Below are 27153 nucleotides of genomic sequence, written 5' to 3' on the forward strand. Positions count from 1 at the left end.
CAGAAGTAGATTGCCCAACCTTCCTTCTGAGGAGTAGCTGCTGGGTTTGAACCGCCAGCCTTCTGGTTAGCAGTCAAATGCCTTAGACACTATGCCACCAGAGCTCCCTATATATACCATAGTCCCTCCTTATTTGTGGGGGATACATTCCAAGACCCCCAGGGGATGCCTGAAAACAGACAGTACCAAACCCTATTATATATACTATGTTTTTTCCTATACATACATATGACAGGTACGCAGGGTGTTGGGCAGCATTAACCTACTGGATGCCCACAGGGTGTGGTGCAGTCGCTCACCCTCCTGTGTTTTTCAGTCTCATCCCAGCGGAGGAGGAAGCTGGCTCTGGGGTGGAAGGAGAGGACATGAGATTTTATCACTCTACTTAAAACAGGGAAGAACTTAAGTGTTTTCAGACCACAGTTGACTGCCAGTAACTGAACCCACAGAAAGCAAAACTGTGGCTCAGGGAGACTTCTGTAAATAATTTTCTATACTTGTATGTCTAAAATATTTCATAATAAAAAAAATTAAATTGGGGTAAGAGAAAAGGCTGGACAAGACCTGAGGAACAAGAGAGGAAGGATTTGATCACTTGAATGAAAAGCTTATAGTTTTGGTGATTTAGTCCCACTGTGGCTTCAGAGCCCTGGTGGCACAGTGGTTAAGTGCTCACCTGCAAAACCAAAGGTCAGTGGTTTAAACTTATCAGTTGCTGTGCGGAAGAAAGATGTGGCAATGTGCTTCTGTAAAGATCACAGTCTTAGAAACCCAACAGCAGCAGTTCTACTTGCCCTGCAGGGTCACTGTGAGTCAGAATTGACTTAACAGCAGTGGGTTTGGTCTTTGCTTTTGGGGGATTCTTGAGTGATGGTATGATGGAAAAAGAAGGTTTTTAAAGATTTATCTGGCATTTCAAGTGTCTAGTTAATGACCTGAAATTAAACATCACTGGCAGAGAACAAGAAGAACCCAGTGACATCTGCCAGAGCACACGATACCTCTCTCTGCATGCAGGGACTCCATTCTGAGACTGCACCACCACCGCATTTAAGAGGGTCTCACAAATTCACGGACGAAGTGGGTGAGCTAGGGTGATGGCGGCACTTGGGAGATGTTCTAGCGTTCCAGGAGGGAAACACGGAAAGCAACGTTCCTGCTCACCAATCAGCCCTCCTAGGTACAAGATAGGTGTTCCAAGTTGGGCCTGGGGAGAAGCACTGACCTACCTTGCTAGTAATTCTTGGTATCAAACACAGTCTGAGCTCTCCAAGACCATCCATCTCTACCCTTGGCTACTCCAGATGGCAGTAATCAAGAACGAAAGACCCTCATTCAATCTATCCAAGCCCCAGCAATGAGCCTTGGCTTATACTTCTTTTTGCTACCAAAGTAAAGGTTGGCATTTCAAACCCACCCAGTGGTACCAGAGAAGACAGACCTGGCAATCTGTTTCCATAAGTCTTACAGCCAAGAAAACCCTATGGACTATTCTTCTCTGTAATATGTGGGGTCGCCATGAGTTGGAGTTGACTTGATGTCAAGGGGTTTGGTTTGTTAGTTTATGATTTTATAAGGAGCCCCTGGGAGGCACAAATGGTTAAGTGGTCAGCTATTAACCAAAATCCAGCCAGAGACACCTTGAAAGAAAGGCCTGGCTATCTAATTTCAAAAGATCAAAGTCACTGAAGGCAAAGAAAAAGAAAAACCCTATGGTTTTCAGTTCTACTTCAACACACAAAGGGTCACCATGAGTCAGAATCTACTTAACGGCAACTGGTTGGGTTTTCTGTTTTTGATGTTATGTCCAACACTGTGTTAGGCACTGTGAGATACACAAAAAATCAGTCTAAAGCAAGGCCACTAAGCATCTGAAGCTTTGTTTTTAAGCCTTGTGTCCTAGGTGATGTACCAGACATCATTCTAAAAGGATCATTGCACAGGGTTATTATACTCAATTTCCATGCAAACCTTTCTTAATTACATTAGGCTGCAGTCCAATTTCTTTTAAGTCTTGTCTACTCTTTCATGGGCTAGACCTGTGACCTTATGATAATTGATTTAGTTTATGTTTTGTTTCTGTTTCTGTCACATGAAACTAGAAGAGAGAGGCAGTGACCGAGAGGCCTGGCCGCATCAGTCAGACTCAGGCCCTGGACGCGACAGCCTCTGGGCATCGCATCACGCCACTGTGCCCTCAGATGGCCCTCAGCCACCACAAAAGGGCAGGCAGAGCTGGTGCATAGGAAACAGAAACAACTTGCCAAGGCCCAGGCCGACAGCATGCATACCACTGGAGGTACCTGATTCCACTCTGTGGGCTCTGAAGTCAGGCAAGCAAAGCTCTCCAGCGTTTTGCTCTAGTCTAAGTTCCAGAGGGACTCACACCAAGGCAGGGTAAGGGGAGGACCCACACTGAGATTCACTCATTTGTTCAATCAACATTTACTGTTTATCTTCAGGGTAAAGGAGCCCAAGTGGCGCAATGATTAAGCATTCAGCTGCTAACTGAAAGGTTAGCGGTTCAAAACCACCAGTGGCTCCGTGGGAGAAAGACATGGTGATCTGCTTCCATACAGATTACAGCCTAGAAACCCTACAAGGTGGTTTCACCCTGTTACACAGGGTGACTACGAGTCAGAATCAATGTGATGGCATCCATCAATAATAATAATACACAAAGTCTTCCAGGCAATCTCCCCAGGCTACATGGTGCTTTAGTTCAGTGGGGTCTCTGTACTGGGGAGGAAACTTCTGGCCAAACAATAATTCCTCATCAGTTATTCTATGATCATTTTTCACTGGGAAAATTTTAATGATCATTAATATCAAAACAGCACTGAAAGGTGCTTCAAAGATTTCTCTGTTAGTAATCAATTACATAATTAGTCATTATTAGTACTATTGGTTATTATGAACATCTAACATCATTAATCATAACAGCAGTCATAGATTTTATTGGTTAATATTAATTGCTAATAATGAATTACTAAAGTCATTCATTGCCCAAAATAGTTGGCAGTACACATAAAACTGGGGTGATAAGGAAGTCTTAGAAACCAGGAATGGTGATGGCTGCGCAACGCTGGGATTCTGACTGATGTCACTAGACTGGAACACTTGTAAAGTTAAAACAGCTCAACAAAGCTGGTCTTTAAAGAACGCTGGGTTGGTTCTTTTAAAACAACAGGCCTGCTGCAATGGAAGTCAGGGTTATTGGCTTTATAGTAGTTCCCAATGCCATCTAGGAAGCCCAGAAAATAAACACATATAATTCTGCACAAAATTCTAGGGGCTCACTAAACCAAAACCAAACCAAACTCACTACCATCGAGTCGATTCCAACTCATAGGGACCCTCACTGGGTTTCCAAGGTGGTAAATCTTTCAGAAATAGATTGCCCCATCTTCCTTCCACGGAGAAGCTAGTGGGTTTGCACTACTAGCCTTGTAGTTAGCAGTCAAATGCCTCTGGCACTGTGCCACCAAAGCTCCTTAGGGGTTCACTATCCCCTTGAAATTCACTGGGTGGGTGGTTCTGGGCAGAAGAGAGTTTGGAAAGAAAAAAAAACACTATTCCATTTCATTTTCTGTTTTCATTCAATTTCCCTTCTTAAGCGCCTGCCCTACACAGACTCATTTAGCTTTTTCTTTTGACAACAGATGCAATCAACTAAAATAAAACAGGTGTTGTTATCAATTTGACTTTTTGATTTTTCTTCCAAAATGTATTTTCTCCATAAAATTCTTCCAACAGCCAATGTTTTCACCAGCACCTTGCACAAACTCAACACTCAGCAGATGTTTATTGAATTCTCCTCTGAATGAATGAGTGAATGAATAAATTAATGAATCAATGAATACTTAAAAGGGTTTGTCCTCTCCCTTGGGATAATGATACACTCACATTCATGTTATCCCAAAGGACTGAGTTTTTCTATTTCTGAAGTTTTGGTGGGAGGGGGATTACCTCTGAGTTTTAGGGAACCAGTTTCAGAATGCAGAAAGAAGAATTATTTGATCTGAAAGCTTATGAATCCATAAAGTATTTTCAACAATTAATACTTTCTTCAAGGTGAAATATGGAGACCACTTTCCTATCAGGATCATTGGTTCACAGGAGGAAAAGTCAATTGTAGGTCACGTAGAAATATAATTTAAAAATTGAAAACTACATAAAAGTTTGAAAACTAGTGATTGCTGTTTATAATAGAAAAAATTTGAAAGTATCATTATTTAGTACCTACTACATGCCTGTGGAAGAAGCCCTGGTGATGCAATGAATATATGCTCAGCTGCCAATCAAAAGGCTGGCAGTTCAAACCCACTCAGCAGCTCAGTAGGAGCAAAAACTAGGTGATCTTCTCCTGTGAAGATTACAGTCTAGGAAACCCTATGGGGCAGTTCTACTCTGTCACATCGAGTTGGTGTGAGTCGGAATTGACTAGACAGCACAAGTCTAGGAACTGTAATAACAACACATGCCTAGCACTGTGCCACAAGGCATTTCAGGTATCTGCTCTCTTTAATCCTCATCTTGCCCATTTGATGGAAAAGAAAACTGGAGTTCTAAGAGGTCAAAGCACCTCCAAGGTTGCAAAGCTCATAAATCACCGGATGCAGGACTTGGGTCCAGCATTTTCTTGCTTCTTTCTTTAGGCAGCCCTGCCTCACCCAATATAATTCAGGACAATACAAAAGGAAGTTTGTGATAAGGCACAGAAAGAGCTTTGTAAACTGGAAAATGCAACTGAAACATGAGTTACTGTTATCAAGTTATTATATATTATAAAAGAAATAATGTTCTCTGGAAACAGCTCACTAAATAGAATGCCTGCACCCATCCAAACTGGTAAAAATGGGTGTTTGACAAGGATCAAAGTAATTCAGAGTGATGCAAACAGCTTGCCATTCATGGGGTTTATCTTTGTTCTGGTAAGTTATTAAAGAGCACACTTTTTAGAAAAAGAATTATAGGGTGAAGAGAAGTTTCATGGGATAGCCTATGTCTTGGGTACCCTCCCCCTTTTTTTTTTTTAAATAAAATCAGCTGTTGGATTCTGTGCTAACAAAAACATTACCCAGCCACCCACTGCTCAATCAACACATTTAGAAAAGAAACAAGATGACAGACAGCATGCACAGAAAATACTATTCAAAAACGTTGAAAACAGGACTGGCATGGGTCTTTATTTTCAGAGACCCTTGGGATGGGCCTGATAAAAGTAAGAGATGGATTAGATTCTGGGGCTCCAGCCAGAGAGTCCCACCCCAATATAGCAGAATTCCATTTTTAGGGAGGAGAAGTTTGGGGAAGGAGCTCTGGTGGTGTAGTGGTTAAGGCCCTTGGCTGCTAACCAAAAGGTTGGTAGTTCAAACCCACCAGCTGCTGTGTGGAACAAAGATGAGGCAGTCTCCTTCCATAAAGATTTATAGCCTTGGAAACTCAGTTGGAGGTAGAGGGGTGCTATTACTCAGATCAACTCTATGGCAGTGAGTCTGGTTTTTTTTGAGTATGTGGCAGGCACTGTACTCAACCACAAGTTAGATTCTGTAGGGAGATGATAGAGCCCTTGTTCATCATCAACTTCAGAAGCTTGAAAGATATGTGGGAGGGATACTGGGTGGTACTATTGGGACCTGCAGAGTATGGGCTCACCGTGGGCTCATAGATCATCTGAGCCCTGCCCTGCTCTCAAGCAATGGAATGGCAATGAAATCTAGCCCTCTAAGCTCCCAGCTACTGTGGGCAGAGAAGAACCACTACAAAGCCAGCCCGCCAGCAGACAGCGGACTCTGCCTCGTCCTTCCTGCTGAATCATTGTTCCAATCTCTGGGCCCAATTAGTCTGGCTCTGGCCAGCCACTCAAATCAATAAGAGTCACTGGCCGTGCATCTAGAAGGAGAGTTGCCCCAACGATTAAAGGACAATATCAGGTGATAATGACAAAGCTTAAAATCACCCTTAGCTGTTGCCTTTCTCTTTTGTGCAAAGTCACCCACACCATCAGGTTCTGCAAACACCATTTACCAAGGGTTTACCTCCATTTCTCTGCCATCATTCAACATCTACCCAGAGATTGCCCCCTTCCCCAGGAGGAATGCCAGGTTCATAGGAGATACAAAACACTATTGGATACTGGGTACCACCCCCCAGCCATTAGCCTCTGTTTCCTTGGTAACAGAACCAAAACCAAACTCACATCTTGTGCATCCTCCACGCCCTCCAAGGAAGGCAGGTGAATCATGACTGGCCAATCAAGGTGTTCTCATTTCTCTCACCAGGACTGATTTAGGCCTGGGCATGGACCCCAGTTCTGGCCAATGAGAAATGAGAGGAATTCTACTGGGGGGCTCCTGGGAGAGATTTTTCCCTCCTTTCAATAAGGGATGTAAGTGTACAAACTGGCCTTTAATGTCAGGCTATCATCTACTTGTAACACCAGGAACTGCTGCAACTGTTTTGGGACCATGAGAGGCACTAGCTTATGAGACAAGCCAGGAGGCTGAGAAGGCACAGTGGAAGAATGTGGGTCCTTAAAAACCACAATGATAAATGTACCCAGGAGTGCAGGATATTAATAAGTGAAACAATGTGCAGAGGGAAGGAGCAAATGGGAACTCCCTGTACTTTCTGCATGACTTTTCTGTACTTCTAAAACAGCTCTGAAAACTAAAGTCTATTAAAAGAAAAAACAAACAACAGCAACAATTAAAAAAAAAAAAAACAACACAATGAGGTGCTGGATTAGTCAACCTTGGAACAGCCGACCCTATTTCTAGATGTCTTGATGTGTAAGATAATATAGGTTATTAGTATTTACACCACTTTTGGTTGAATTTTCTGATACCTGCAGCCGAAGCATCCTAACAGATACAACCAATAGCCCCCTCCTTGTCTCCAAAGATTCACTGCTGCACACCTTTATCCTTAAAGTAGAGATGTGTTTAGATTGAAGCTTACCTGTTAAACTGCAAATACAGAGGCCAAATCTATCAGTCACTCCCTCCTTGGTATGAATTACTTTAATCAGATTACTTTCTCTCAAGATCAGGCTGTGATCCATCCCTGAGTGGGGTGGATATGGGAGGACAATGGTGGAGATTAATGGACAGCTGGAGAGAAGTACAAGGGTGCAAGATACCTGCAATGGGCAGGAATGGAGTACCAGAAAGCTGTACAGAAAAGTAGCTTTGCTTCCTTCTATCTCAAAGTTTCTGGTAGCTAAGGGAGCCCTAAAGCCCCCTTGAAATCCTTCTTCTACCAAGTACACCTGAGCAATTTTCCTAAAACCAAGACACCATTGTTGTTGTTGTTGTTGTTGTTAGTTACTATCAAGTCAATTCCAATTCACGATGACTCCATGTGTGCAGAGTAGAACTGCTCCACAAGGTTTTCAGGGCTTTCAGAAGCAGATTACCAAGCCTGTCTTCTGAGGCACCTGAGTGGGTTTGAACCTCCAACCTATCAGCTGGTAGTAGAGCACTTTGCCATCTGCACCACCCACCGACTCCTAAGATACTTTAGGCCTGGCCCAAAAAACAACCGTAATATTCACTTTAAATACAAAAGAAAATGAGCTTTCCAGCTGGGCTCCTTTTGGTTTTATAACAGAGAAGACTGACCCAGGTATGACTTTGTTTTCCACCAGAGGCAAAATCTAGCCAGCAGCTAGCACCAACTTGCCAGCTAATGCTGATGGTCCACAGAGTGGCCATCTGAGGCCTCCCCCTCAGTCCCTCTCCTAAAGGCTCTGCACATGGGTCTTCAATCGGCCCTGCAATCACCAGGCCTAGCATGCCACAGCAACCACAAGGAGCTCTCTGTACTCTGCACACAGCCAGCCTGGACCATGCTTTCCAAAGAAAAGCATCCAATGCTTATCCCTGGGAGGAAGATGCCAAATCTTTATGACTGCTATTATTGCTATTGACCTCACTGCCATAGGTACTTAGGGAGCCAGTGAGGCTCTAAACAGAGAAAAGGCAGCAGCTGTCCTCCCCACCCAAATGGGCCCTGATGGCACAGCCAGGCAGAGCCAGGTTCCAGCCTGACTCAGAGTGGCTTCAGGGTCTCAGGAAACCCAGTGCCACAACTTCAAGAGGAGGCTCCTCCAAGAGCCCCAGTTCACTCCCAGCCATGGCAGTCCCCTAATCAGGGCATCTCCTCCTGCCAACTACAGGCACTTAGAAAAAGCAGGTTTCCAGTGGGATGCCCAGTGCCACTGAGAAGCCCTATTCCCTCACGCTGGCCAACTCCCCTTTCACACACAGCTCCCCACTGCAAACAGCAGCTACTCCAAACCTTCACCCCCTCCTCGAGCCTCCAATGCCACCTCCTACCCCCTCATTCTCAGCAGATGGTCCTGCCTCCTACTTCAGACAGAAAATAGAGGCCATCAGGCTGCTGACTGCTCAGCTGCCCACTTCTCTTCCCTTCCCCCCTCCACTCTACACACTCATCTGTACCCAGCCATGCCATCTTCCTCTGGTCTCAAAACAAAGCTGATCAAAGGCTAATGTTCCCACCTGTATTCTTAATGCCCAGCCCTTCAGTTTCCTCCTGAACCTGTTCTATCCGTTACTAGTCTCCTGACTTTTCCATTCCCTGCTCCCTGCTCCTCCTTCCCCATCAGCTACAAGCCTGCTCAAGCCCCGGCCCCCAGACCTTAATCCCATGTTCTGCTATAACCACTAGCCTAACTCTTCTCCCTTTCGTGGCTAAACATCTGAAAAGAGCATCCTACATTAACTGTCTCTACTTACTTGGCTCTCATTTCTCTCCCACCCCACTCATCCCACTGCAGCTGCTCTTCCCAACAACTCTAAATTGCCAAACCCAAAATACCCTTGTCAGTGCTCACCTAATTTGACCTCCCATGGGACAATGTTGAATACTCCTGGAAGATTATATTTTTCAAAAATACCTAAAACAATATCTACCATCCTACATATTCTTCTAGAGTCTTATTCCCCCATTAAGAGGTAGGATCTATTTCCCCAACTCCTGTGACTGCTCCAACCAATACAGTAAAGAATATGTGTCTTCCAAGGCTAGGTCATAAAACTATGATGTACTTTCAGCCTTATTTTCTTAGAACCCAGCCACCATGCTATAAGGAAGCCCAAACAGCCACAGAGAGGCCCACATGGAGAGGAACACAGGTCCTGGCTCACAGCTCCAGCTGAGCTCCTAGCCAACAGGCAGCATCTACTTGCCACCCACATGAGTAAGCCACGTTGGAAGTGGACACCCCCCCCCACAGCCTCCAGTCAAGCCACCCCTGCTGTACTGCATAAAACAGAGATGAGTCATCTCTCCTAGGCCCTGCTCAAATTACAGATTCATGAGCAAAATACAAGGCTATTGTTGTTTTAAGCCCAAAGTTTTGAGGTGGTTAGTTATGCAACAATAGCTAACTGACACAGTGCTCTTCTTGAAATTTTTCAATGGGCGTAGCAACACTGCTCAATCCTGGTTCGCCTCTGATCTCTGACTGCCTTGTTAGCTCCCTTTGTGAACTCATCCTCCTCAGCTCACTCTCTAAATAATGTTCCTCACAGTTCTTTCCTTGCTCCTTCCTATTTTTTGTTTTTTACTTTATGTACCTTCTTTAAGTGATCCCAACTACTTCCCCAGCTTCAGCTGCCAAGAGTACCCTTGCTGATAAAACCCAAATCTGCATTTCCAGACTAAATTCCAGACAATGACATCCCTATCCGAAACCACCGAGAGTAATATCTGACCTCACAGAGGTCACCCCATCCATCACCCATTTCTATTTGCTCTGAGATCCAGCCTATCCCCCTTGTTCTCAAAATAGACTACATTTTCAAGGCTCCCCTCCCAGCCTGTTTCCAGCTAGGTTCAGCCTAGTGGAATAAACACTGGTGGGATACTGGGGGGGGGGTACGGGGAACCAATATAGTAAAAAGAAGGTACAGAGAAGGTGAAAGCCAAGATGTCTCTCCCCCTCTACTTCTGCCTCAAACAGCATCTCTGGCAACAGCTGCATCTCCTCTGTGACTCCAACTCCCACTTGACAGGTCCTGTTTATGATCCATTTCCCAATCAGCAAGCTTCTACCATGTGGCCCCAGCTCTTGGGCTCCAGGGAACCATCTCCCCACTTTGGCCCTCCAGCCTTGAGGGCGCAGTGGCTTCCTGCTATTGATAATGTCTAGACTGTCTCACCAACCTATTTTCCTTCTTATCAAGTCTATCCCCTTCAAACCCAATTCTCTGTTTTAAATTCCCTCTGTTTGAAATACCTAGGGCAATTTTTTTTTTTTTTTTTTTCTGATACGTATGGTTTAAGGCACCCAAACTCAATCATTTAAGCCAGAAATGGTTTTGTCTCCTTCTCATTCATACCAGTCAATTATCCCATCTCGTATGAAACTGGTCATGGATCATTTTGTGTCCTGATAATTCTACCCCTTGGGCCCATCCCTCCATTCCATCCCTGTAAACTGCCTTGGTTAACACCATTATTTCTCTCCCAAACCAGGCAATGGCCCCTCAGTGAGCCCCCTGGCTACATACAGTCTTTCTCCCTTCCGATACATCCTCCTCCAGACTGCCCGATGATTTTTATTTCCAATGCACATCTGATCATGATACTCCCCTGATTAAAATTCTTAAATGGTTCCCCACTGACTACAGGACAAAATGAGAGCAGCTTAGCTCCACAAACACATATTGTTTACTATGGACACTGTTCTCCACCTTGGCCTGGAATACAAGGCCCTCCATGGTCTGGTCCTGCCTGCCTCCCCAGCCTCATCTCCAACCACTCACCAGCTCATACCGTTTGAACCAATTCTCCAAGCAGACCTTGTCCCCCTAACACTCAGGGCCTTCATACATGCTGAGTAGTCCTTCCACCTGCCTGGCTGTTTCATGAGCTCTTTAAGAGTCTACTCAGGCATTGCTTCTTCAGGAAGCCTGCCACCAATCTAGGCACAGGACCCCATCACACTTAGCATCCTCCTCTTCGACAGAGCTCACATCCTTACGCTGTGGCCATCTATTTACTTACCTGTCCTCTCCACTAACCTGGGCATTCCCTGAGGATGAAGATGGAGCTCATTAACTCCTGTGTCCCCAGAACCCAACTGGTACATGTGCAGAGGAGACCCTCGATGCATGTGACAAATCTGAAGTGAGTTGAAAGAAAAAAACTGGGAGTCCAGGGTATGGGAAGAGAACAAAGGGAGAGCGCAGAGGCAGCAGCAGGAGGGAGAAGGACACGCTGGCAGGTTAAACAGACTGCTGACCTCCCCAGGGCCGTGCTTTCCTCAGTCCTGAGCACTGGCCACTGGCCAGCTTACCATCTTTCTCCCTTGTTCCAGGGTTGGAGCTATCAAAGTCCAGGACACAGTCTCTCTTAGGGCTTCTTCAAGGGCCATTTTTAGGCACGGAGGCTTGTTCACTCAAAATAAGTATCATATAAGCAAACAGCCAACATGTATAAATATTTCTGCATGATCTATACATCACTTTTATATCCTTTAGTTGTCCACATTCTCCATTTTGTTACAATTTAACAAAATTAAGATGTATATTTTCTACTCCCGAGAAAATCACCTATGATTCATCTAATTTTTATCTTCCACTTTGAGTTCTCCCTGGCCTTAGGAGCTGTTCAGTGTGTTCTGAGACCACCCACAGCTCCCAGGGACAAACATGGAAAAGATGGTTATCCCAGCCATGAGGTCCCAAGGTCGCAGAGTTGTCGTAACACCCCATTTGTCAAGGTCTCAAGCTCTCCTCTCGCCACTCTACCGCTCAAAGGGCCACACCCCACCCACCACTTTAACCAAGGCTGCTAGAATCCAATGAAGTACAGAATGAGGACAAGGGAAGGAGGAAGGGGAAAGCTCTCACCTCCATCAGGAGAATGTCCTTTGAGCTCTGAGCCTGCACCTTTGGGTGCTGGACTTTCACAGCCACTGTCCGCCCATCATGCAGCACCGCCTTGTGGACCTGAGCCAGAGAGGCAGCCCCCAGAGGGGTGTCATCAAAGCTCAGAAACAAATCGTGGATCTGTCAAAAGGGGAGAAGGGACACAGCAAGAGGAAACTCAGTAAGAGGAAGACAGGGTAGAGTTAGTACTGCCCAACACCAACAACAAAAAAAAGATTTTCTGCTTTACGAGTTATGTGTGCCAGCTAGAGCCTTGCCTGGGCCCTCCGCTGCCATGGAGCTTCCCACCCAGGCATACAAAGAGGAAAGCAGCAGAAAACACCCTTCGAGTGTATATCTTCACACGTGTGCAGCCAAAGAAATGCTACCTACAGTGTTCAGAAACGTACATCATCTACCCATTTTATCTCCTGGGCTGTCACAAAAGTAGAATCAAAAGTAAATAGATCAGTTCCTCAAAAAGTTAAACACCGAATTACTATATGACCCAGCAACCGCACTCTGTTATATACCCAAGAGAACTGAAAACAGGTACTCAAAAGAAATCCCTGTACACAGATACTCATAGCAGCGCTAATCACAATACCCAAAACATAGAAACAACTCAAACATCTATAAATAGATGAATGGCTAAACAAATTGTGGCATATACATACAATGGAATATTATTCGGCCATGAAAAGCAATGAAGTACTGATATAAAAGATAAAAATAGACACAGTGACACAGACACAGGGGGAAGACAGATGCCATATGAAGATCCTTCAGTGAGCCAAGGAATGCCTGGGACTACTGACCAGGAAGGACCCTCCTCTAGAGCCGATGTCCTGATTTAGACTTCCAGCCTCCAAAATCATGAGACGGTAAGTTCTTGTTCTTTTAAAGACACCCACTTGTATTTGTGTTATGGCAGCACTAGGTAACTAGACCAAAAAATACCAAACCCACTGCCACTGAGTCAATTCTGACTCATTGTAGAACTTCCCCATAGGGCTTCCATGGCTGTAAATCTTTATAGAAGCAGACTGCCCCATCTTTCTCCTGCAGGGCAGATGGTGGGTTCAAACTGTGGACCTTTAGGTTAGCAACCCAACATTTTAACCACTGCACCACCAGAGTACCTCCTAGATAACTAAGACAGTATTAAATGCCACTGAACTGTATACATTAAAATGGTTCATTTCATGTTATGTGAGTTTCATCTCAATTTTATATATTTTTGTTGTTGTTGTTATGTGCCGTCGAATCAGAATGACTCATAGCGACCCCTCCTTGGGTTTCTGAGGCAGAAGCCCTGGTAGTGTAGTGCCTAAGGCACTTGACTGCTAACCAGAAGGCTGGCGGTTCGAACTCACCAGCCACTCCTCGGAAGGAAGGTTGGGCAATCTACTTCCGTAGTGATACTGCTTTGGAAACCCAAGGAGGGGTCGCTATGAGTCGGGTCCGACTCAATGGCAAATAACAACAACAACATCACTACAGAAGTAGATTGCCCAACTTTCCTTCCGAGGAGTGGGTGGTGGGTTTGAACTGCCAGCCTTCTGGTTAGCAGTCAAGTGCCTTAAGCACTAGCTACCAGAGCTCCATATAGATAGATAGATAGATAAATTGGGCCTAGAGCAGCCCAAGATAGGGATGAGATAGGCAAATGTCCCAACTCCACCAACCTAGAGAACTCAAAACCCCCAGGCCAAAGATGACAGACCCAGCAGCCAACTATCCTTCCTGCCTGAGCCTCAATACAGGGCTCCGAGCCCACTCCCAGCCCAACCACCAGGGCAGAGAGCCAGGGCTGCGAGCCAGAAGCCTGCTTTCGGTCCTCACCTAACTTTGCTATGCCTCACTTTCTCCCTCTACGATATGGAAAGTATACTTCTTACTACTCCATCTTCTCTTCCCTTCTTCCCTCCCTCTTAAGAATGTCACACCAACTTTCCTGAAGGAATGTTTTGTCTGATTTGAGTGATCACATCTACACAGTCCAGAACATTCCACCAGATGGGAAGGAGGTCCCCAGAACCTTTATTCAAGATAGGGCAAGGATGAAATTCCAATTCCCTCCATTTCTTCCCTCTCCAGCCTCTGTACGTCCTCAGAGCTATGGAAAGTCCACACACTGACACACACGCATGTGTACATGTGTATGTATATAAGTAATCACATGCCTCCTCTTCTTCCCCCACCCTCCCATGCTCTCTCCTCCCCTTGGACTTCAGCAGTCACCTGACCACGGCCACCATCTCATCCCCCTTTCTGCCAGGCTGCCCCATCACTTTGCTAATCTCATCTCATAAATCACTGCCTCCAGCCCTGCCATCATTATTGTTGCTTTCACTGAACTCCATGCCATTTATCAACATCCTGCTGAGGCCAAAGGCCCAGGCAACACGGCGGGGCCGACATTTTTGTTACAGGAGATGGGTATAGGACTGGCTTTTCTGTGTCCCATGTTCTCACTGGGTTTTTATTTGTAACCCCTCCTGGTATCTAGTTCTCCCTTCTCCTCCAGCCACAAAACTGTATTTTCCCCTCCTTCATGAGTTCTAGGCTGCCTAAGGGTAAGCTTCTTCACACGTCATCCACCCTGAATCACCCTGGGTCTCTCAGCATGAGAACCCTTTATTCTGGACCTGGGCTTAGGACCACTGTGCCTATAAAGCCCATTAGAGTATCAGCTCCACGGGGGAAGGATTCTTATCTGTTTTCTTCACTGCTGAATTCCTTGTACCTTGAACAGGGAGAAGAAGTTCTGGTGGTGCAACGGTTAAAGCATTCGGCTGCTAACCAAAAGGTTGGATGTTTGAACCTACCAGCCTCTCTGCAGGAGAGAGATGAGGCAGTACACTTCCATCAAGATTTACAGCTTTGGAAAGTCCATAGGACAGTTCTACTCGGTCCTATAGGGTCACTATGAGTCAGGATCAACTCGATGGCAGTGCATTTCGTTTCACTTTTCGGTTTGAACAAGCCCTGGAACTAGTAGATGCCAAATAAATATTTGTTGAGTGAATGGATCCACTATTCTCTCCATTTGAAAAGAACTGAACAGATTCTTCCTTCCCTTTGAAATGACTGGACCTGCTTGGATCCCCAGAGCCTTCCTACAATCACATTCCTATAAATTCAAAGACCTCAAGTGTGTTAGTCCAGGGCAGTCAAAACACTGTCATCTGTAGTTTCACCTACAGGTAAACTCCTAGGTAGACTGCACCAATTACTCCAGCAGGTGTGTGATAGATATCCTAGCCCGGCCAATCAGAACGCTGAATACCTCTGGCCACAGTGGTTGTTTCAGAGAAAGATACCCAACTGATCCAATTAGACTCACTTGTTTTATTTCCAACTGTAGGAAAACATATTCTCTCTTTCTACTGAACTTGAAACTAAAATATAAGCCAGAGCTGCCTGGGATCACACAAGCAGCAACAAAGAGAACAGCAGAACCAAGAGACCAAGTAAATCCTGGTGACAATGCTTGAGCCCCTGGACCTAGCCATGCCTGAGTAAACATTCCACAATTCCCTTTTTTGCCAAGTCAGTTTGAGTTTTCTGTCATATACAACTGAAGAAGCTGTGACTGATCCAGTGTGTTCTCAGGCCCTCGCTGGGATCAATGAAGGAAATATAAGCATGAGATCCAGCACCCACAGGGCCTTCGTACATGTGAGTCCCTATCCCCTCTTCACCCTTTTGCTGGGACAGGGTCCAAGAAAAGAAGGGAAAATAGGGCCTCAGGCACATTCCCAGCCACTGCATTATGTGATCCACCCAAGTTCCTCGGGAACCACCCGATGGCTCCTGAAGGGGCACCAATTCCCGAGGACGATGTTCTCCGGAGCAAAGCTGTGAACTCAGACCCTCATCTCCCAGGCACCTGGAATGGCCCAACCTTCCCACTACACAGGGGCTTAGAGGTCATCTGACCCCACTCCCCAGGGATATCTGCACATTCTCTAGGAAGGTCAGTCTTCAAATTAGTGCCACTGCTGAGATGTTGCAGAGTCACTGCAACCAAAGAGTGACATGGCATATAGCTAGGGCTGTGTGGCCAGACCAGCTGCCAAGAGCATCCCGTGGGGACATGGAGGAAGGAAAGGTCATATCCCAATCTCCCAGATGAGAGGAAGCCTTGTCCACCACATGCCCAAGGGACAGGAAGGGGGCCTTCTACAAGTCCCCTGCTCCCACCAGTGGATACAGCGAGTCCCAAGATCCCATCCAAACCTAGCGGCTAACTCAGCACCCTGGAACAGGTGCCCAAATCCCAATCTTATCAGTGGAAGCAAAAAGACACAAGTGATGAAGATGTGCCAGTCATGACACAGGGAACCTGTTAGGTAAATGCCACTCTTCCTCACCCACCCCACCTACCACTCCCCAAGCCTCCTGACCCTCCGCAGCCATCCTTTCCCTATCTATCAGGAAGCAAGTCATATACCCATACCCTCCTGTGCTTACACACACACACACACACACACAATAATTGATTGCTAGATGTTCTTAGCTAGCTTATGTAAAAGGTAATTAAAGATTGGTGCTACAGCCTGTAATTAAATATGAATAAAGTATCTCTAAATGGAACTTTGATTCAAAGTGTTCAGTGGAAGAACTTTATGCTAATAGATAGTAAAGAAAAATAGGTCCTGTCCCAAAAGCAGAGCTATACTTCTCCCCTGCAGCTGAAACAAACGCCACCCCCTCCAATCAAGCCCCGGCTCCCAGCCCTTTCAGCAGAAAACCATTAGCAGAAACAAACTATAGCATTTGCAGCAATTAGATTCAAGCAGGGCCTCAGCTGCCTCCAGTTACTCTGGGAAACTTCTCTTCCTTTCTAAGGCTTTCTTTCCCCATTCCTTTTTCCTCTGGGTCTGGCGGCAAAATCAATTAAGTAAAACAACTGCATTTAAAATGACTAGTTATGTGCTTTTTAATTACTGTCAGCCCATGATTCAAATATATCGATGTCCCTGTCTGGAGAAGGAAAAATAATCAGGAAAAGTTTCTCTAGCTCTGTATGGTTTAGGTTTTCAGGGGGTGTGTAACGGGGGTGTTTCTCAGCACTAAAGCACCAGAGGCAAGAAGAAATGCATGTGTCGTTCCCCAGGGGCTTGCCAGACAGGCAGTGCAGGCTTCAGCAGGCTGGCTTCGGAGACCACAGGACTTGGACCCAAATCACAGGGCAGAGTGCGAGACTCACCAAGTCAGTTATGCAGCTGCCCACAAAGTGTTATGGATTGAATTGCCCACCTCCCAAAATGTGTATGGGACTCCCAGCCCCTAAGCTGTGGATGGAACCGGGTTTGGAAATGAAGCCTTCTTTATATGTGAATGAGACCATATCAGTGTAGGGTGTGTCTTAAACCCAATCACTTCTGAGTTATAAGGAGCAGCACAGGCACAGAGACAACCAACCAAGCACATATTGGGAGAGGTGTATGTCAGTGCCTAAGGCATCTGACTGCTAACCAGAAGGATGGTGGTTCAAACCCGGCAGCCACTTCACAGAAGGAAAATGGGGCAACCTACTTCTGTAAAGACTTACTGCCTCAGAAATCAAATGGGGGTCGCTATGAGTCAGAATCGACTCGATGGCAGTGAGTTTGATTTTTGGTTTTATGTGTCATGTGAATATTACCAAAGAACCAAGGAATGTTGGGGGTACAGAAGCTGAGCTGTGAGAGAGACTGAGAGACAGAGAGACAGAGACAGAGAGAGAGAGAGAGAGAGAGTGCAAGCCTCCCCTCACAGCGGTACCCTGAATTCAATCTTCTAGCCTCCAGAATGGTGAGAAAATAGATTTCTGTTTGTGATAGTTGAAGATGTGTCAACTTGGCTGGACTCCAGTTGTGAGTGGTGGTTCCCATGATGGATCACATGACTGTGTTCTAAGCGGCCGGTCGGCCTAGGGGGAGTTTCCCCAGGGGTGTGGCCTACCTGCAATACTATCCCAGGGACAAACTGGAAGAACGGCATTCCGGACTATATACTTCCTGGAGTGAGCAGCTCGCTGCTCGCCCTGGAGGTTTTCGGATTCATTCTTTGTTGGGAACAGCAACCAGCGCACTGCGTGTCAGCTTGATTCTCTCGGCTCTACTGTGCTTACGGGAACCAGACGACTCCGGGCCCCATCTCTCTCCAGAGACGAACTTTGTGACTTGAACTCCTCTGCTGTGCGTGCGAAAGCCAGACGGCCCTGGGCCCCATCCCCCTCCAGAGACGAACTTTTCAGCTTGAACTTGTCGGCTTCTACACGCTTGTGAGCCATTTATCTAAGATAAATTTCTCTCTCTCTCTCTCTCTTTCTCTCTCTATAAATATATATATATATATACTTTGCTGGTTTTTGTGTTTCTCTAGAGAACCCAATCCAACACACTGTTCTTCAAAGCCACCCACTAGTGGTATTTCTGTTACGGCAGCACTAGGTGACTAAGACACCAGGCTACTGGGCAATGTTTTCAAACGCCACGTTGAGCAGCCAAGCACTAGCCAGGGTCCTTATTTAGTCTAAGCGTCTGGGTGCTGAGGAGCAAGGATATCTCCTTGAGGACTAAGGTGCGCCTGACACAAGCCATGATATTTCCAATCACCTTGTATGCATGTGAGAGCTGGACAATGAATAGGGAAGACCGAAGAAGGGTTGATGCTTTTGAGTTGTGGTGCTGGCGAAGAATGCTGAAAGTACCGTGGACTGCTAAAAGAACTAACAGATCTGTCCTGGAGGAAGTGCAGCCAGAATGCTCCTTGGAAGCAAGAATGGCCAGACTTCGTCTCACCTATTTTGGTCATGTTGTAAGAAGGGACCATTCCCTGGAGAAGGATGTCATGCTTGGTAGGGTGGAGGGTCGACGAAAGAGGGGGAGGCCTTCAACGAGATGGATTGATACAGTGGCTGCGATGATGGGCTCGAGTATAGCAGGGATTGTGGGGCTGGTGCGGGATCGGGCAGTGTTTCATTCTGCTGTGCATGGGGTCGCTATGAGTCGGAAACGACTCGACGGCACTTAACAACAACAACAACAACTGGGTGGGCTCAAAGCCCCACCCTTTTGGTTAGCAGCCAAGTACATCAACTGTTTGTACTACCCAGGAACAAGGCAACAAGGAGTCAGGGTCTTCCAGCGAGGCCCCGGCATGGCTCCTGGGGGGATTCTGCTTGCAGTCTCTTAGCCGGCCATACCAGATTCTATAGCCTACTCAGCCTCAGGCCTTCCTGGCTCACCACCCACAGGACAGGATGTGTCCAGGATTTTCCCAGATGGCCCAATTCCAAAGATCCAATCCTGCTGTCCCCACATATATCAGGCCAGTTTTGGGTTCAGAAACTGTATCACTGTATCCATGATGCATCTAACAGACCCTGAGCCGCCTGGCTCCTGATGAAAACAGGAGCCTGCCCCAATGCAGATAAGCCCCAGCCTCTATGGCAGGCTAGGGAGTTCCCGCTTAAGAGCTAGGGAGACTTCCCAGCATACCTGAGTGAGAACCAACTCAAGCAGGTTACCATGGCATCAGCAGCAAACAACATCTGGCTTTCACCTTGAGACTGCCCACCCCACATCTGGCTGGTGCCAGCTGCCATCCATGGGAGCCTGATGGGGAAAGGAGACAAGCCCCTATCTGCTGCTAATGGAGGGGTCTGGAGTGAACCTCACCCACTCACCTCCCCACCCCAGGCCTGAGACAGGCAAGCCCTACCTAACCTAGCCAGGGCCCTGCACAGTACTGATGAACGCCTTCAGGAAAACAGCCACCATCATGTCTCATACACCTCCCTCTGCTTGGAACCCATCCCCTCCATCTCTCAGGCACCAGCCCCAAGCACCCCTATATCTCACAGCTTTCCTATCAGCTGATAGCCCATTTTGTGGCCATCCCTGGTCCTCTCCCTTGAACTTGTCTGGTTCGTATCCCACTTCTTCAGGATCATCCTGTACCTTCTAAGGCTACATCTGACAGTGATGACAAATACATGGCACGTGTACCCTCCTTCTCCCCTATGGTGGTTTTAAAGTTTTCAAATACTCCTCCCTTCAAGAGGTGGAGCCTATTCTTCTCCCTCTGAGTGTGGACTGGACTTAATGACTTGCTCCTACTGAAAAGAATACCGTGGAAGTGACAGTGTGTGACTTCTGATATTAGGTCACAAAAGGCACTGTGGCTTCCTCCTCACTCTCTCTTGGGCTGCTGCCTCTGGAGGAAGCCTGCTGCCAGGTCTTGAGGACATTCAAACAGCCCTAAGAAATAGTCCCCATGGTCAGGAACCAAGACCTCTTGCCAACAGGGAGCCATCCTGCAAGCAGATCCTCCAGCCCCAGGAGAGCCTTCAAATGATGGCAGCCCTGACTGACATTGCGACTGTACCCTCATGAGAGACAGTGAGCCAGAGCTATCCACTCCCTAGTTTCTGACCACAGAAACTATGAGATAGCAAATGTTTGTCATTTTAAGCTACTAAATTTGGGGGTAATTAATTATGCAGCAACAGCTAACTAATACACCCCAAACACACTTAAGCCAAACATCGATCATCAATCACAGCATTCATTCCTGCCTGGGCCAGAGAATACCTCAGAATCTTTCTCAACACAGTGCTCCAGGCAGGCTCTACCAATTGACCAGAGTTGGCATAAGAAACACAACCAATTTGCAGTTCCTTAGTCCAGCTAATCAGTCAGCAATAGTTATGCAAGCCAGTCATGTGATAGAAACCATGCTAGGTCCATGGGCAATGAAAACAGACACAGTCCCTGCCCATGAAGACTTGAGTTCAGCAGAATGTCCTAGTGAAAGAAGGCAACCGCCTTTCTGAAAAGCACACCTGCATTTTAGCAGAGTCTGCTGGAACCAATGGCCCTGCACACTGCTGCTTCACCCAATCCTGAAGGGACTTCTGGCAAGGTAAGAAGAGGGGCCCTCCAATATCACCATTGGACCCTGGGAGGTCAGGGGAGATGACAAGGCATCCAAATGCCCCTGTCCCTCTCCACTCCAAGTCTGGGTTTCAGTCCCTCTCAACAGCTGCCCTGCCTCAGAGTGGGAGCCCCACCACTGGCAGCAGCTTCCCATTCAGAGCAATTTATTATAATAAAAATAATGCCAATAACAGCTCAAGGACGTGCAGATCTTGTCTTCCATGAAGACCATGTTCTTTCTGGGGTTCTGAAGGATCAAATGGTCACTTCTGCAGAGCCACAGTTATCACTACTGCCGAGCTGGGATGACAGAATAAAGGGCCAGCAGCAGAACCTGAAGCCATTCTTGCCAAGAGTCAATCCCAGAAATTATGAAACAGTGTTCTTGCCTAACCTGCTGCTAGGAGGCCGGCCCACTGCTCAACTCTGACCAACTTGCTGAAAAGCCTCCTGACACAATGCAATCATCCACCTGGCTCTGCCAAGGGCACCAAAGGTCAGGCCAAGCTTCTTTCTTCCCATCTGGCAGGTAGGGAAGACTGTGGGTGTGCCTCTCAGGACACACCCAACAGCTGGTCAGGACAATCCCGTCTAAGAGGCAGCAAGGCACTGTGGTTCTGATGCAAGCTCTGGGTCAAACCACTGAGGCTCAAGTCCTGTCTCCATTGTGCACCAGTTTGGGCAAGTTACATAACCCCTCTGTCCTCAGCTTCCTCATCTGTAAAATAAGAACTTTAGTACCAACCTCTTAGAATTGTTGTATGAAACAATATATATAAAAGGTCTAGAATAGAGCCCACAGTAGGTTCCCAACAACTGTAGAAGGAGTAGTGGGTGCTCCACCTAATGCAGAGTTGTTGGTGTTGTTGTTGTTAGGTGTCGTCAAGTTGTCTCCAACTCATAGCGACCTTATGTACAACAGAACAAAACACTGGCTGCTCCTGTGCCAGCCTCATGATCCCTACTATACCTGCTGCAGCCACCATGTCAATCCATCTTGTTGAGGCACTTACCCTCTTTCTTTGACCCTCCACTTTACCATCCTTCTTCAGAAAATGGTCCTATCTGACAACATGACCAATGTTGCAGAGTGACAGAATGGAAAAAACACCAGACAGAGAGTCAACAACTCTAGGTCTCAGTCTTGTTCTGTCAGTGAGCATAAGCCACTATCCTCGCTTACCCAGAAGACTGTAATGGCCTCCTAACTGACCCACTCACTTGCATTCTTACCACCTCCAACCCATTTGCCATATGGAGCTAGGGGAAGTTGTCCAAACATAAACTGATCATGTCACTACTCTCTGCTTAAGCCATTCACCAGCCTCCTTGCAATACAGTGAATTACTTAATATGGACCTTCCAGCCATAGTCTTTGTAACTCCCACCAAATGACTGGGTGGTACTATGCAAAGGAGGTGCTGTGGCCCACCAAGGAGGACTGGATAGCTTTATAATAATATAAACAAGGTTGTTGTTGTTATGTGCCGTCGAGTCGGCCCCGACTCATAGCGACCCCTCCTTGGGTTTCCAAGGCAGTATCACTACAGAAGTAGGATTGCCCAATCTTCCTTCTGAGGAGTGGCTGGTGGGTTTGAACCGCCAGCCTTCTGGTTAGCAGTCAAGTGCCTTAGGCACTATGCTACCAGAGCTCCCATAAACAAGGTACATGGCACCTTTATGGCGTGGGACCATGTAAATAAGGTATATGGAGCACTAACGAGGAGATTGGTCAGTTTTCCATCCTACTAGGCTTAAAATGAGCCATCCCAGAGGTAGAAAGGGGGATCTCACACCCACCTAGAAAAAGACCCAGGAGTGCAGTGTATCCTTCAGGCCCAGGATCCCTGTGCTGGAAACCTCTTAGACTAAGGAAAGTGAGAGAAAGAGAGAGAGAGAGAGCAAGCTGTAAACCTGGAGAGGTGAGATACGGCAAGAAGCAGTGGCAGAGAAATGGAGGCAGCAGAACCAGGCGACCGTCAGAAGATAGCATCGTGGGCTTCCTGGCCCATGGAGCAAGAAAGTTGAGCCCCTTCAGGCAGGAGGCTTGCTGGCAGAGTAGAGTGCCTCTGGGTACTTATTGGCAGAGCTAAAGAGCTTTGTAAAGCTCATGAAAGCAAAGCAGAGGCTGAGGGGCCACAGGGCCAAGAGAGCAAGACCCAGGGACAGGCCTGCCAGCTGGCACAGTTAGAAAGCCATCCTGACCAAAGAACTGAATCCTGAGTCATTTCTGATCTTGAATTGTAACCTGTTACTTCCCTGATAAACTCCATAATCATGCATGGCCATTGCAATGAATTATCAGAGCCAGCAGAGAAGTAGAGTGTGCCACAGGAGGGATGGTTGGTATAAAAATTGGTAGAAAGGTTGGAGGGTGACAGCATGTCTGACTTCTGTCTCACAGGAATCAGCCTCGGGTTGTTGATCTTGATTCTCCTTCTCCCTTGTGAAGTTAGAGGAGGTCAGACGCCTTCCCCACAGCATTTGTACAATCCCATAGCTAAAATCCTTACCAACTTGATTCCAGTGACCCTACCCAGCTATCATGCCCCATCTCCTCTGCCCTCCTACTCTCTCTGCTCTGGCCTGATAATGTCTCTCAGCCACACACACAGAATGCACATGACCCTCCTTGAGAGCAATGGTCACTAGTGCACTGTTACCTCCATTTATATTTGCTTAATCATCATGTCTGGTAAAGTAGAAGGTCAGAGAAAAAGGAAGACCCGCAGTGAGATGGATTGACACAGTGGCTGCGATAATAGGCTCAAATATAGTAGTGATTTTAAGGATGATACAGGACTGGACAGTGTTTCATTCTGTTATATGAAGAGTGACTACAAGTTAGGATCCACTCAGTGGCACCTAACAACAACAACAATCATCCTCTTCCTTCTAGACAATAGAATTCTTCTGGTTTTGGTCAGTATTGTATTTGAGGCACCTAATATATAACTGGTGCTCAATAAATATTTGCTAAATGAATGAATGGATCTCAGGTTAGATTTTTCTCTAACCTCCTCCTGACAAGGGGACCTTGGGGATTCCAGTTGACCCAGGGTAGCTGAAACACCTCCTAGAAGTGGCGAACATTCCTTCAAGACGTCTGAGGGAGCCTCTTGGGTGTGGGGCACTTTGGGAGCTGGGGGGTGAAAAGACTCTATGGAAATGTTGTGATAGTAATGATTAATAAAAAGCAGATAAATACCCAGTGTGGCTGGCCAGCCTGGGAAACCATCCATTAGATCTGTCATTCATTAGAGGTGGGGGAGGGGGCAGTCCAATCAGATCTCCTCAGCTTAAGCAAACCTTCTGTAAATTGTGGGCTGCAGGCTCTGACATTTGATAAATTATTCTTCATAATCCACAGTTGGCTGTCATAAATCTAATCTTTCAACGTTCCCAATCTTAATAACTCCTCCAGCCTCACAGGGTGACATGTTTGTGTCCGTGCCTACAACAGAGATCTCTGGGACAGAAGAGACCAGAGATCCTGGACACAGTGCAGCATGAAGCTGGGGGCCCCCAAGGCCAGAACCTGGTCTGGGCAGGTAGCCTCTACGTGATCAGGACACAGGGGCCTTGCAGCCCTAGAGTTCCTAGGAGGCCAAGTACTCACACCCCTGTCAGGGCTGAAAGATAGTACCAGGAATCAAGCAAGTGGGCTCTACACCTCCCACTGCAAGGCTGCCTACACAGCTGCCCACATGAGGATGTCCACCTGCTCCCTGAAGCTGAGCTTGGTCTGGTACAAGGCAATACCGATATCTTTCTCTGCGGGGACTGAATGCTCCACCATTGGTCAATTTATATTTGCATAATACTTGGTACCTTCAAAGTGCTCTTACGTAATTGCCAACCTTCCCTTGAAGTCAGGTAAAGCAGATGTTATTGCCCCATTTTATAGAGGAGGAAGTATTTGCTAAATGGCATTCATTTATTCATCCAACAAATGTTTATTGAGTAATTAATACTGCAGGACACCGAGCTAGTCACTGGACACTCAAGGGAATTTAAGTCCAAACCAGGTACAGTGACTAATGTACCTCAGGAGTCACTACTGGAACTTAAAGTCCAATAAGGGAGACAGGAATCAATCAAGTCTTCACAAATACAGGCCAAATGGCAACTCTGCTAAGTGCTGTGAAGGGAGAGGTGGGTGTTCCTGTGACAGCCTGGGCAGGGAGGGCTTCTCTGAGGAGGTGACAAAGAGCTGAGGTCTGAAGGCTAAGCAGCCAGTTAACCAGCTGAGTAAGGAAAGAAGAGCCTTCCAGGCCAAGGGAGTAGCGTGTATGAACAATAAATGAGGGAATAAGACACAGAGACAGCAGACAGCCAGGAAGAAGAAGGCCAAAATCCCAAACCAGAATCCAACCAAATGTGGGCTCCCCAGGTCTGCATCTTGAGAAGGGGCCCCATCCATAGCTCATGCCCACTTGGGGAGAAAGCCTGGCCTCAATGCTCACATCCGTTTCTGGGGAGGCCAGATGGGCTTGCCTCAGAAAACCCCAGAGGCCTTTCTAACAACTTTCAGATGTTTCTACATCCACAAATGTATAAGAAGAGAGGAAACAGTGCGTCAGCATCCTTTGGTAACCATTTGCTGCCAAGACAAACTTACTTAGCCTCTGGCAGGTAGAAAAATCCCACCCAGCATATAAGACTAAACCATGTCCTCTGCCTTCAAGCCAAGCACAAGAGAGTCCAGGTGCCCCGCTGGGGATCTCCTAGACTAAAAAGACCCTGCAGTCTTTCTAGTACACCTGAGCATTTTTCACCCAGGAAGTTAACCAGATCCACTTCGCATGTGACAGCAGTGATGCCCACATTTAAAGGGGCATGACCCAGACTCTCTGGATACACCAAAGAGACAAAGCCTACATTGGAGGAAACATCACATACCACTGGCTCACCCCAGCAAAGCAGACCAGTGTTTAAGAATAGCAGCTGTGATGTCAGCGACCATACCTGCCAATTTCTTGCCATGTGGATTGGGGCAAACTGCTTAGACTCTTTAACCCTCTGTAAAATGGAAGTGATTAAAAAAAAAAAAAAAAAAAAAAACCTCACTCACTTCGCAGGGTCGTTCTAAGCATTAAAGCAGATTATGCACCTAGAGTAGGGGTTGGAAAATACAGCCCACAGGCCAACTGCAGCCCAACGCCTGTTTTTATACAGCCTGTGAGCTAAGAATGGTTTCATACATTTCCAAGTGGTTGGAAAAAAAAAAATCAAAAGTAATATTTTGTGACATGTGAAAATTAAATTCACATTTCAGTGTCCATGAACACTATTATTGTAACACAGTCAAACACATTTATTTACATATTGTCCATAAGGCAGCTATGACACAGGCTATGTGTCCCACAAAGTCTAAAATATTTACTCCTTGGCCCTGCAATAGTCAGAATAATGGTCCCCAAAGATGTCCATGTCCCAGTTGCCAGAATCTATGAATATGTTACCTTAGATGGCAGATGTGATTAAGTTAAAGATCTTGAGATTATGGAATATATAGGTGGGCCCGATGTAATCACAAAGATCCTTATGAGAGGTCAGGGTCAGAGAAAGAGATGTGATGACAGAAGCAGAGGTAGACAAGAGGAAAGGATTTAAAGATGCTGCCACTGAGTTTGAAAGTAGAAGAAAACTTAAAAAAAAAAAACCACTGCCATTGAGTGGATTCTAATTCACAGTAACCCTGAAGGACATAGTAGAACTGCCCTAGGGTTTCCATGGCTGTAAATCTTTTTGGGAAGAGGACTGCCTCATCTTCTCCTGTGGAGGGACTAGTAGTTAGCAGCAAATCCTTAACCACTGCACCACCAGACCTCCTAAAGTGGAGGAAGAGGCTGGCAAAAAGGGGGTGGAGGCGGCATTTGACCTCCTCTAACTTTCTGCCTGTGGGATGACTCATTTTAAGCTCAGTTTAAACTGGCCAATCCCCACATTAGGGTTCCGTATACCTTCTTTTCATGGTCCCACCCCTAAAAGGGTACCATGCACTTTATTTACATTATTAGCAAGCTATCCAATCCCCTTGGGAGCTCTGGTAGCATAGTGCCTAAGGCACTTGACTGCTAACCAGGAGGCCGGTGGTTCAAACCTACCAGCCACTCAGCAGAAGGAAAGTTGGGTAATCTACTTTCATAGTGATACTGCCTCGGAAACCCAAGGAGGGGTCGCTATGAGTCAGTCCGACTCAATGACATATAACAACAATACAACAACAGGCAGTCATTAGGAGCTCTGGTAGCACAGTGCCTAAGGCATTTGACTGCTAACCAGAAAACTGGCAGCTCAAACCCACC

The 27153-nt window shown here is 46.5% G+C and overlaps 1 protein-coding gene across 1 annotated transcript in view; it reads right to left on the reverse strand.

Annotated features, from left to right (window-relative positions):
- ADCK1 (aarF domain containing kinase 1) overlaps positions 1-27153 on the reverse strand; it is a 200739-nt gene that overhangs the window by 66572 nt on the left and 107014 nt on the right. Inside the window, exon 4 of the mRNA XM_007941406.2 lies at positions 11889-12047. Within this exon, the coding sequence (XP_007939597.1) occupies positions 11889-12047 (159 nt within the window). The remainder of the gene's footprint in view (positions 1-11888; positions 12048-27153) is intronic.

This window comes from Orycteropus afer, unplaced genomic scaffold, assembly GCF_000298275.1.
Source record: "Orycteropus afer afer isolate SDZICR_OR568_19922 unplaced genomic scaffold, OryAfe1.0 scaffold00079, whole genome shotgun sequence".
Classification (NCBI taxonomy): Eukaryota; Metazoa; Chordata; class Mammalia; order Tubulidentata; family Orycteropodidae; genus Orycteropus; species Orycteropus afer.